This window comes from Abramis brama (assembly GCF_963993115.1).
Source record: "Abramis brama genome assembly, chromosome: 24".
NCBI classification, from domain to species: Eukaryota; Metazoa; Chordata; class Actinopteri; order Cypriniformes; family Leuciscidae; genus Abramis; species Abramis brama.
In genome coordinates, this window is record NC_139986.1 from 11,595,741 (window position 1) to 11,608,968 (window position 13,228).

At 39.0% G+C, this 13,228-nt stretch overlaps 1 protein-coding gene across 2 annotated transcripts in view; it reads left to right on the forward strand.

The window, feature by feature from the left end:
* acad11 (acyl-CoA dehydrogenase family, member 11) overlaps window positions 1-13,228 on the forward strand; it is a 128,248-nt gene that overhangs the window by 50,334 nt on the left and 64,686 nt on the right. For both annotated transcript variants that reach the window (XM_084103081.1, XM_084103080.1), the window contains exon 14: window positions 2,933-3,005. In XM_084103081.1, the coding sequence (XP_083959207.1) occupies window positions 2,933-3,005 (73 nt within the window). The remainder of the gene's footprint in view (window positions 1-2,932; window positions 3,006-13,228) is intronic.

A 13,228-nucleotide genomic window follows, 5' to 3' on the forward strand; every position in this document is an offset into this window, starting at 1 on the left:
TAAGGATATCCCGCTAAACCTACACAGGGAAAAGCCTATTCCAAACAGTTATCTGTTCAAATATACAAACAGTAGCCAATACTTACCAAAACTCCCGTAAAACAACCAACCAAAACAACTAAACCAACCACAAAAAATCCTCCACAGGTTTTTACTTAACGAATATTATCAAGAATAAATATATTTCTAACGAATTAATCAATTTAACAAAACTATTTAAACAAATAATGAATATCCAAATATCACTCTAAACAAAACCGCAGATGAACATGCAAATTTCTCTTACCAAACCGAATGGACTTGTACATATTTGTCAGCTACCAAGCAAATCGGACACTATTTATCGGATATTTATCACTTAAACAAAGCATCCACGTTTATCACACTAAGAAACTACGAACAAGTAGTAAACAATACAGCTGAGATGGTAGAGATTTTTAATCATCATTTTGTTGATTCCGTAGAAACTATTACTCGTTGTTTTCTGCCTGCGTATACTAATGTCTGTCCAGTTACAACAGTGGAGCCTGTTTTTAGAATAAGGCCTGTTAGTGACTCTGATGTTATGAGAACAATTAGATCTCTTAAGTCATCTAGAGCAAAAGATAAATATGGTATGGATGTTGTTATGCTCAAAGAATCTAGTTTGACTCTAATTAAACCTATTAATAAAGTTATTAATCTTTCAATTTCTCAGGGAAAATTCCCAAGTGTTTGGAAGTCAGCGATTGTTGTTCCAATATTCAAAAGTGGAGACCCCCTTTCTATTGACAATTATAGGCCAATTAGTATATTACCCACCGTTTCTAAAATTATGGAGAAACTAGTTGCAGAACAGATCAGCAGTTACTTGAGTAGTAGTTCATTTTCAATGCATCCAATGCAGTTTGGTTTTAGAGCAAAATATTCAACGGAAACCGCAAATTGTTTTTTTATAGAAAATATTAAAACTCTCTTAGACAATTGATTGATTGATTAGACAATTGACTTGATTTAAAGAAAGCTTTTGACACCGTTAATCATAGAATCCTTATGTCTAAGTTAGCTTGTTTTAATTTCTCATCACATACACTTAACTGGATAGAGTCATATCTATCAGATAGATTTCAATGTGTTAGACTACACAATCACCTATCTAATGATTTAGGTATATCAACTGGTGTTCCGCAAGGATCTATCTTGGGTCCAATGCTGTTTGCTATGTGTATATAAATGATTTTCATCTTTCATGTCCTGGCACTAATATACAAATGTATGCAGACGATACAGTGATTTATATACATGGTAATAGTCTGACACAAGTTGCAAATGAACTTACGAATTCTATGGTTAATTTGTCGGCATGGCTAAAAGAGAAGTGCTTGCAACTAAATGTGTCCAAAACAGTATGTATGTTTTTCTCTAAGTCTAACAGCATTATTAAAGAGCCGGATGTTTACGTGTCAGGGGTGAGGCTACAGGTAGTGCCACAATATACATATCTGGGAATACTGATTGATTCTAAACTTACATTTAAAGCTCACGTAAAAAAGGTTTGTAAGCAGGTTAAGTTTAATCTCTATAATTGTAAGCTTACTAGAGATAACATGTCATTAGAAGCAGCTAAGATGTTTATGTATTCTATGGTTATCTCTCACATGACTTTCTGTTTAACCACCTGGTTCAGTGACTCTAAAACCATTAGAGTCCTTATACAAACGTACAATTAAGGTCTTTGATAAGAAATCGGTATATTCTCATCATTGTCTAATACTGAAAAAATATAATTTATTGAGTTGGGAAAACATGATTAAGTATGCAAATGTATGCTTGATGTATAAAATTATTTATGGTTTATCTTCTCCCCCTCTTGGTCAGCTAGTTCGTATTAGAACAACTGATTATCGCTCTACAAGAGCCGCATTAAGACAAGACTGTATCATACCGCTTAGACGAAGTAAATTTAGTCAATCTGCCTTTTCTGTTAAAGCTGCACAAGAATGGAATACTATTCCGACAACTATAAGAGATCTAGACACATATGCTTTATTTAGGGTTCAATTGAAGAATTGGTTAATCAGTACTCAGATCTGTCAACACTAGAATCTTATATCTTATATCTTATATCCATCCTATTATTGTTTGTATTTTGTTGCATTGTTTTTAATTGATCTTCAATTGTTTAAATATATTTTTATTGTATTGTATAATTATTAAATTTTCTATTATGTATTCTTAATCATATTTTCTTTAGGTTGACTTGTAACATCTTGTCCAGGGACTACGGATGAAATATAGCCTTTGGCTAATTCTGGTACATTTACAGGAATGTTTTTATTAATGTTAGGGTTGTCAAAAGATTAATCGCGATTAATCGCATCCAAAATAAAAGTTTGTGTTTAAATAATATATGTGTGTGTACTGTGTATAATTATTTTGTATATATAAATACACACACATGCATGTATATATTTAAGAAATATTTGCATACATGTACTGTATATATTTATATATAATTTATATTATATATAAATATAATTTTTTATATATAAATAACACATTTTTCTTAAATATATACATGCATGTGTGTGTATTTCTAGATACAAATTTAATTATACACAGTACACTCACATATATTATTTAAACACAAACTTTTATTTTGGATGCGATTAATCGCGATTAATCTTTTGACAGCCCTAATTAATGTACAATGTCCCTGTCAAACTAAACAAAGCTAAAAAAAAATAAAAAAAAAATCATACATTTGTCTGGCTGTTTGAAATGAAATCCTACATAACATTATATCTCACACACAATAAAACCAAAATGCACAAGTGATTTAGTGGAAAATGCTCTTTTAGCCTTTATTTATAAAACAGCAACAACAACAACAATGCGGCAAGATAAACTTGGTGTGTGTGTGTGTGTGTGTGTGTTTTGTTTTTTATTACAGGTGCTGGTAACCCAAAGTGTGAGATTGCCATAGTCATGTGCAGGAGCAAGTCACTGGACTCAAATAGTGACAGGTACTGGAACTCTGACACACATGGCAAACATTTATTTCAGCAATATAGCCAGGTTAAATGTTTGACACTATATAGTAACTTTGGTCACTTTTGGACCTTAATTTTGTTAGGCAGGCTGGCTGGGCAAATTCCCTCACACAGCTTCTTTTGATAATTTTTTATTATTATTGCTAACGTTGGCAGATCTTTTCCAAACACACACACACAAACACACACACACACACACACACACATACACACACACACACACACACACACAAACTCATTCTGGCATGAGGTCCTGTGGTCAGCTCTGAGATCTGCTTTGCCTGCATTCCATCACGAAGCTGACTATATAGACTTTAATCCCATTTAGTGCAGCAGATTAATGGCATATTTCAAGAGAATCGTTCAAATTGGTATAAAAGCATGAAATTTGAAAGGGTCACTTTTTGGGAAAAAGGCGTTGGCCACCCAAAAATTCAAAATGGCGGCCATTTTTTCAAGATGGCTGAAAAAATCTCTGTCAAAGAGATTTTGTCAAATTCTATTTCTGTCAAATTCTCATTATGTCAATTGTTCAAACAGTGATGTAGGCATAACATTTTGTGAAAGTACTCTCTTCAGAATGTTTTTTTGGAAAACGGTGCTTGTCCCTCAAAAATTCAAGATGGCTACCATTTTTCAAGATGGCCGCCATTTCTCTTGAATCCTTACATCTTTTTTTCAAATGGTGATGCTATCATGAAATTTGGTACAAATATTCTTCAAGGAACATTATCATGGAAAAAGGTGTGTGCCGCTCAAATTCAAGATGGCCACCATTTTCAAGATGGCCACCATTTCTGTCAGAGCTCAATTTAATGTGTTAAGGAAGGTTTTGTTTAATAGAGTGAACGTCCTTACACAACCAGGGAACACTGGTGACTTCACTGCTGTGGAACTCAGCATGGGGTTCAGTGTCAGCTGATCTAGTTTTACTTACACTGTAGTTCTTGACTAGTAGTAATAGTATAGCTAAGTTTAGTGTCCCAAATGCTGCCTAACAGCCCCTCATCAATTAGCTAGTAATAGACGTAGTTAGATAGCTGCATTTGAATTGACAAGTTGTGCCAGCGCGGGAGAGCCGAGCCAAGGGTAAGCGGGGCAATATATGACTTGTTCATGTATGCTTACCTGGAAGGTGTACAGATCACACAGGACTTAAATGGCACTGGATGAATGATCGGGCTAGGTGTAGGTGACCCGTACCTAGTTGTATCCCACATAGATATCCATATAAAGGCTAGATGTCTTAAGGCGGAGTCACTTCCGGCATCACCGGCGGCCATCTTACCACAGGGAAGCTGTGCATTAAGGTGAGTGATCAGCACGCACACAAATCCTCTTATCTCGCTGAAATCTTGACGGATTTACAAACGGTTTGGTTTCTTACAAACGTTATTAAAGTGGCTATAATTCTTTCATATGGAAGTCCATTGTTATAATTATTCATATGTATGCAGTATCATAACTACATCTCTGACGTTTATAACAAACCAAACCGTTTGAAAATCGGTAGAAAATTGAGCAAGTTATGGTTATTTAAAAGTACATGCACCATGTTACGAGTGAGCGAGCACCCTGTGGTAAGATGGCCGCCGTGTGCGGACGTCGACCTCCATTGGCCAGCAGCGCGCACAAGACATCTAGCCTTTATTATATGATATCTATGGTATCCCATACCTGAATGTGTACTATGTCTATGATTGAGGTGGTAAAAGGATAACCCCTTGGCCTTAATCAGACAACAAACCCCCAAAATGGCAAATGAAAATCCCATGTCAGCCAAGAGGCCAACTGATTGGATGAAATGTTGTCTTTGTCAGACAGACACAAAGGAACCCCTCCAATCACCACCTACCCATCATGTTTCTCAACATGATGGCTATAAAATGATTGCCACCAACATTCCACTCTTTCACAAGATGAACAAAATGCCAATGACCCTGGACCTGGAACGACTGGATGAAGGTGGGGGGTATAGAAGCTACTTTGAGAAGGAACCAAGCGAAGTATCACCACAATTGTCGACTTCGGTTCAACAACACAAAGTTACTTCATGCCCAGAAGCAACAATCCGATGCTCAATGTAGTGAGACAGATGAAGGCCAAACAAAGCATCGCAGAACCATGATGCAGAAAAGTCTAGATGATCAGGTTTTCTTTCTTTGTGATAACATATCTCCTGAATCTGACCTACGTCAGGTAATGACACTGCAACTGAATGACAGACTACATGAATGTGCACAAACACGGAATGATGCTAAATTGTTTCAACTAAGTGGTGCTGATGCCATTGCACAGGAGCTGAAATACCATCATTTGTGTCTCATTCATCTTTACAACAGATAGAAACTCCACCTCAGAAGGCTTGAGAAAGAGTCACAGAGTGAAACGATTTAACCAGCCATCTTTCCTATGGCTCTTTCTGAACTGGTCGCCTATATTGTTGAAACCAGTCTCAATTCTGATGGTCCTTCCGCCTTCCATCTCGCAGATACAGTGGGGAGAACAAGTATTTGACACACTGCTGATTTTGCAGGTTTTCCCACTTACAAAGCATGCAAAAGTCTGTAATTTTTATCATAGGTACTCTTCAACTGTGAGTGACGGAATCTAAAACAAAAATCCAGAAAATCACATTGTATGATTTTTAAGTAATTAATTTGCATTTTATTGCAAGACATAAGTATTTGATACATCATAAAAGCAGAACTTAATATTTGGTACAGAAACCTTTGTTTGCAATTATAGAGAACCTACGTTTCCTGTAGTTCTTGACCAGGTTTGCACACACTGCAGCAGGGATTTTGGCACACTCCTCCATACAGACCTTCTCCAGATCTTTCAGGTTTCGGGGCTGTCGCTGGGCAATACGGACTTTCAGCTCCCTCCAAAGATTTTCTATTGGGTTCAGGTCTGGAGACTGGCTAGGCCACTCCAGGACCTTGAGATGCTTCTTACGAAGCCACTCCTTAGTTGCCCTGGCTGTGTGTTTCGGGTCGTTGTCATGCTGGAAGACCCAGCCACGACCCATCTTCAATGCTCTTACTGAGGGAAGGAGGTTGTTGGCCAAGATCTCGCGATACATGGCCCCATCCATCCTCCCCTCAATGCGGTGCAGTCGTCCTGTACCCTTTGCAGAAAAGCATGCCCAAAGAATGATGTTTCCACCTCCATGCTTCACGGTTGGGATGGTGTTCTTGGGGTTGTACTCATCCTTCTTCTTCCTCCAAACACGGCGAGTGGAGTTAAGACCAAAAAGCTCTATTTTTGTCTCATCAGACCACATGACCTTCTCCCATTCCTCCTCTGGATCATCCAGATGGTCATTGGCAAACTTCAGACGGGCCTGAACATGTGCTGGCTTGAGCAGAGGGACATTGCGTGCGCTGCAGGATTTTAATCCATGACAGCGTAGTGTGTTACTAATGGTTTTCTTTGAGACTGTGGTCCCAGCTCTCTTCAGGTCATTGACCAGGTCCTGCCGTGTAGTTCTGGGTTGATCCCTCACCTTCCTCATGATCATTGATGCCCCACGAGGTGAGATCTTGCATGGTGCCCCAGACCGAGGGAGATTGACCGTCATCTTAAACTTCTTCCATTTTTTAATAATTGCGCCAACAGTTGTTGCCTTCTCACCAAGCTGCTTGCCTATTGTCCTGTAGCCCATCCCAGCCTTGTGCAGGTCTACAATTTTATCCCTGATGTCCTTACACAGTGGAGAGGTTGGAGTCTGTTTGATTGAGTGTGTGGACAGGTGTCTTTTATACAGGTAACAAGTTCAAACAGGTGCAGTTAATACAGGTAATTAGTGGAGAACAGGAGGGCTTCTTAAAGAAAAACTAACAGGTCTGTGAGAGCCGGAATTCTTACTGGTTGGTAGGTGATCAAATACTTATGTCATGCAATAAAATTCAAATTAATTATTTAAAAATCATACAATGTGATTTTCTGGATTTTTGTTTTAGATTCCGTCTCTCACAGTTGAAATGTACCTATGATAAAAATTACAGACCTCTACATGCTTTGTAAGTAGGAAAACCTTCAAAATCAGCAGTGTATTGTTGAAAACTTTTTCTTCGTCGAAGCAAGAGACCAGGAGACGTTGGGGATCACGTTCAAACAAAGTTATTCTTTATTGAGGACTTCGCGTTGACGCGGCTGCAGTTCTTCCCAAATCAGTCTAACTAATGTAACTTTACATGGTTTCTTTATAGGCATTTCAGTGGGCTGTCCCTAAAGGTTCTGAACTTACACACAGCCTTTAGGGATGACTACTGCTAAAGACAATAGAGGCAATTACCCCCAACTGAGCTCCCCAAATGGTATAAACACAAATGGTCACGAGAACTAAGACTAGTAACATTCACACACAGTTCAACTCTTAGTTGGAAGATCAAAGGCTAACAAAACCCCTGACTATTACAATGTTTAGACAGCTGACTTAAAGCTAACTTCTGATCAGTAAATTGATGCCATCATGTTCACCTTGAATGCCCAATACAGTGTAATTCACCTTAGTTTTTCATGTGATGTTATGTAAGGAAGTAAGATCAGCAGATCTTAAACATATTCTTAAATTTGGATCCTTCAGTCCCCCGTTTGAGAGTTCTTAAAAACTCTCACAAAATACAAATTTAAACACATAAAGTTAATTCTTGTAACTGGTGTAAGTTACAGGCACATTGCATATGTTCATTCTTGTAACTTGTGTAAGTTACAGGCACATATAACTTGCTCTGTGTTGTTCATCTGTAATTGCATGTTGACACAGAAACAAACATGCACTTAGGGTCCATGAAATCTTACGGGTGTGCTGGACGTGAGTCATTTGCTGGTTGACACACTTGATACTAACAGGTTTCCGAGCCATGAAAAGTTATCTTCAGTCATATTAACCAGGTGCAGCACTCAGATAATGGTGCAGGCTTGTAGTCTTGATCATATCGATGGATGACTGAAGGTTTTGTATTTCTGCGTTGTGTATTTTTTTTCTTCTTCTTTTTCTTTTGTGATTGGCTCGTTCAGCAGTGGGTGTAGTTGTCTTCTTGAGGTTGTGGCTTCATATGCAGGTGAGACGTCGTTGCATATGGATTTTTGGAACAGCCATCAAGTGTTTATCTGCACAGAGGAAGAAAGAAAACAAAAGACGACAGAGCAGTATTTGTCCCAACACTAGGGTTGTAGCAGTATTTGTTTAAACACTAGGGTTGTAGCGTCTGCTGCGGTTGTTTCATTCTTTCCCTATTTCTTAATTTATTTGACACCTATGGACCAGTGAGGTAAGGATGGACTAAATCGGGAAAGGCCTATGAGGTAGTGTCTTCACCCTGGGTTCACCCCCGAACGCCTGTTGCGTCAGTTCTTCCCAGGGCACCTCACTTGTCCGTGTCCTATTCTGTCCCTGTGTTGTGTACACACTGTACAGTGTGTGAGAAAATTTCCATTCTCCAGTGAAACATCAGTCCTAATAAACATCATTAACAGAGGATGGTTGTCTGACTGCAATATTCTATGGCATAACATTTAAGGCTGTGAGTCTTATTTAATGTCCCCCAAACAAAAGCTGAGACAGTCACTTTCCTTTTGTTCTATTAAACAAAAATAAGTCTTTCATCTTTGTTGTGAGTTACTGGGGAAATTAAGCACTCACAGCCCAAATGGTTAACACCTCAAAAAGCTTAACCACGAGTCCAATGACGAGGGGAGGGGTTGCTTTAAAGTAGCAAACAAATGTAGTAAGAGCTGCATAACATTGTTAACTTGTCTTAAGTTATTTTTGTTTTTTCTACATTCTTTTCCAAAATGTCCGTGCTTGCCACAGTAAGAACAACTGGCTTCTCTAGGACTTTTGCGTTTCTTTGGCTTCTCTGAGTTGACCTTAACAGAAACTGCTGCAATTCTTACTCTCTCTTTGACATCAGAATCTCTTTCCCAAATCGCCAAACTTTCTAGGTTACTTCTGAGAGTTCTTTTAGCCCACGTAATATCTAGGAATGGCAAGGCTGTTCTGTACTCAGCTACAAGACCATCTGCCCAAATTCGGATTAGAGCTCCTTTGTCAGCTAACACACTTTCGGAATCATCCACTATTCCACTGTACGTTACCGCTACCTGACAGAACCTCTCAGTATATTCACTCACAGTTTCTTCTTTCTCTTGTACACAGCTAGTAACTCTCGACCAATCGATTTTGGGTCCTAAGATATTCTTTAGGATTTTCAAAACACCTTCTCTCAAATCGCCTTTACTGACATGTTGCAGTTCGGAAGTAACAGCAGACTCAAAATTGTTGAATTCAGATTCAGTTAGAATTTGTGACATCAGCTGTGTGACTTCCGGCAACGACATGTCGTAAAGATGCATTTTGCTGAACAATGCTCTTCTAAATTCAGAAAAATTTGTACGTGCTGAGGGTAAACTCTGGGAGAGTCTATCTATATCCTTAGGACCTAAAGATGTTTTGGCAACCGTTTGTATTTGGACAACAGAAGAGTTCGGAGTAACACTTTCAGTTCCCTGAGATCTTCTCCTAGCCCCACAAACCTGCACTGAATCTACAGGCTGATCAGTTACTGATTGGATGGCTACATTTGTTTCAACGAAAGCTTTTAAGTCAGGATAATTGTTATCAGGCTGACTAACTTCTTCCACATCAGTTTTTTCTGCATCTTTGTTGCGGTTTACTTTCTTAGTCAACGAAGATATTCTAGCACGGAGCTCTTTGATCTGTTTCTCTAGCTCAGAGTTGCGCTTAGACTGTTCTGTAGCTAGGGTTAAACCGAATTCTCTGTGACAGAAGATAATGCCTTTGACACTGTTCTTGCGAATACTTTCTCCTAGTACCTTCTCTGCCTGGATCAATGCTAAATTTCTTTGTTAAATTCAATCTGACTTTCTCAGTCACGATTGAGTCCATGTGCTCTGATAATAAAGACTTGAATTCACTATCTGTCCAAAAAGGTGTAATCTGTCTAGTACTTTTCCTAAACATTTTGTGAATTTTTGTTACCACAAACAAACACTAAAAAAACTTCTCTCTACTGTCTTGCAAACAGAGGGTACAATCTTATTAGCACATGAGGCTAAATCTAATTCTAAAGCTAATTCTCTAGCTCACAGATAGGTCTTCTCTAGCAAGAGCATACACACAATATTAACATGTAACTGTTAATCTTCCCTGTCAACAACAGAGGGTAAATTTCATCTCTAAAAGAAAAACTTTTTAGAGGCTCATCTTTAGTTAACCAAACTCTACAGCTGTTTGTTAACTACTTCTCTGAACGGCGCAGAGGAAAACATTTGTACTGGTCTGCATTGGTTCTTTGAATGGAGTGTAAACTCACCGAATCGTTGGTTGTACAGAAAAATTTCGTCTGGAACTCAGTCAGCTTTGTTGAGATCTTTGAGCTTGAAGTTTCAAAATTCAGTCTGGAACTCAGTCAGCTTTGTTGAAATCTTTGAGCTTGAAGTTTTCAATCTGGAGGAAGCTGGAAAGATTCAGTCTGGCAATCTTTGTCAAATCTTTTGTTGAGCTTGAAGTTTCAAGATTCAGTTCATTGAGCTTAAAATTCTTTGAGTTTCCTTCTCCATCCGGGTCACAAGGCACCATCTGTTGAAAACTTTTTCTTCGTCGAAGCAAGAGACCAGGAGACGTTGGGGATCACGTTCAAACAAAGTTATTCTTTATTGAGGACTTCGCGTTGACGCGGCTGCAGTTCTTCCCAAATCAGTCTAACTAATGTAACTTTACATGGTTTCTTTATAGGCATTTCAGTGGGCTGTCCCTAAAGGTTCTGAACTTACACACAGCCTTTAGGGATGACTACTGCTAAAGACAATAGAGGCAATTACCCCCAACTGAGCTCCCCAAATGGTATAAACACAAATGGTCACGAGAACTAAGACTAGTAACATTCACACACAGTTCAACTCTTAGTTGGAAGATCAAAGGCTAACAAAACCCCTGACTATTACAATGTTTAGACAGCTGACTTAAAGCTAACTTCTGATCAGTAAATTGATGCCATCATGTTCACCTTGAATGCCCAATACAGTGTAATTCACCTTAGTTTTTCATGTGATGTTATGTAAGGAAGTAAGATCAGCAGATCTTAAACATATTCTTAAATTTGGATCCTTCAGTATCAAATACTTGTTCTCCCCACTGTAAGTGCAACCTGTACCAGCAGCGTATCCTTTTTTTAACAGTGGCACTTCCTCTCTGTGGACTACACCTTGCCGTGGTGGAGAGGCTTGTGTGCTCCAATGAACCTGAGACCTATGCCGGCGGGGATTTTATATCCCTGGCAAGTTTAACTAAGCTGGACAGGTCAAAGGAGAGGAGGCAGACAAAGCACTTTAAATCTCCTTTATAAATGCCTTACAAGGCATAAATAGTTAACTGACCACTACTAAATGCTTTATAACTACCTGAAGTTACTACATTTACTTACACGTAAGTGATCTTATGAATCACTGACAACTCCTAAATAACTGCTTTGTAAATAATGCTATACTTTATTTAGAAATGATAAATTGATCATTAATAAAGTATGAAAATACAATTATTAAACACATTATAGATATGCTTCTAAATCAAGAATAAAGCATTTATAGCTGTATTTATAAACTGCTTATTAATGTCTATTAATGCTTTATAAATTGTGAATTAACTGTTTACTAATGCTTAACTAATGATTAATAGCGTGCAGTTTTTATAAAGTGTTACCCAGTTATTTGTATCTTTTGCTGTAGTGTGTCAGTAGGAAATATTGATTTACATTTCCAAACATTCATTTTGCCATTAATTGCCAGAACTGCGGCAACTTCTCCAAGACACTTGAAGAAACCTTCAAAACTACAGTATAGTGAAAACTTTTAGGCACTATGCTGTAAAGTGAGGATACTTTAAAAAATAAATAGATTTGATTTATCAATTAACTTCTTTTAACTAAATTAAATCAATATTTGGTGTGACCACCCTTTGTGTTTAAAACAGATTTTCTCCTAGGTACAGTTGCGCATAGTTTTTCAGGTAGCGTCTTGGAGATGTTGCCGTAGTTTTTCTGGATTTAGTCTGTCTCAGTTTTGTCTTGTCTGGTTGATCTTTGGCTGCATTGAATTCTGAGGAATTAAATGCTGAAATTCCCAGAAGAAAATCGATAACACCTCATTATACGGTGCCCATCTCCCTTCGGTGCCTTCAGGGGGCTGTTTTGCCAAACCCGCCACCTTGTGTGCTTCGGGGCGCAGCTGTCTCCAGCGAGTTCTAGGTCTCAGTTTCCGCTTGGGAACGAAGCGGCACTGGGAGGAGGGTTTTAGAGGGATCTGTTCGGTTGTTTCCTGCCGGTTATCCGTTTCAGGGCACTGGATTGGCTACTCGAGTTATGCTAGAGACTAGTCTTGAGAGGCTGGTTCCTTTAGTAGTCTCAGCCGAAGTCGTCTCGGGAAAATACAGATCTGAGGACCGTCATTATCTCGAGGAAAGTTTCAGTGAAGAGTTCCTGATGCCAATGGTGCCAGACCTCTGAGGACAGTTCCCTCTGGGGGATGTGGTTAATACCTCATTATACGGTGCCCATTTACCTTCAGTGCCCTCAGGGGGGCTGTTCTGCCAGCCTTGTGTACTTCGGGGCGCAGCAGTTTCCGGCGAGCCCATATCTCAGTTTCCACCCCGGAAACGTAGTGAGGCTGGGATGGAGGGTCTCAGTTTGGCTGTTCGCTGCTGGTTTGCTGCTTCAGGGCACCGAATTGGTCGCTCTTGTAACACCTTAGACCATTCTCGAGAGACTGGTTCCCTTTGTAGATTTTTTGGCAGTGTTGGAACTTCTGCCAAACATATCTCAACAGAAGCAGAGGGTCGCCTCCTGAGCCAAACTCTTCTCAAGGTAAGACAGATCTGAGGACCATCATTATCTCTACGAAGGCTTCGGGGAAGAGGTCCTGACACCAGTGATTAACACTTCACTATACAGTGCCCATTTCCCTTCGGTGCCCTTTCTGCCACCTTGTGTGCTTCAGTGGTTTAATCCTCTGGGGTCTGAGGTGTTTTCTGGGCCCTGGAGGTGTTCTGACATGCGCTGGCATTTGTGCTTATTTCTGTTACTTGTGACATTTTCATGGCTAAAGTCTGATTACACTGTATTTAGTAGTTTTGAGATAATGACATTTATGCATGGTTTGTGAAAAAAATAAAA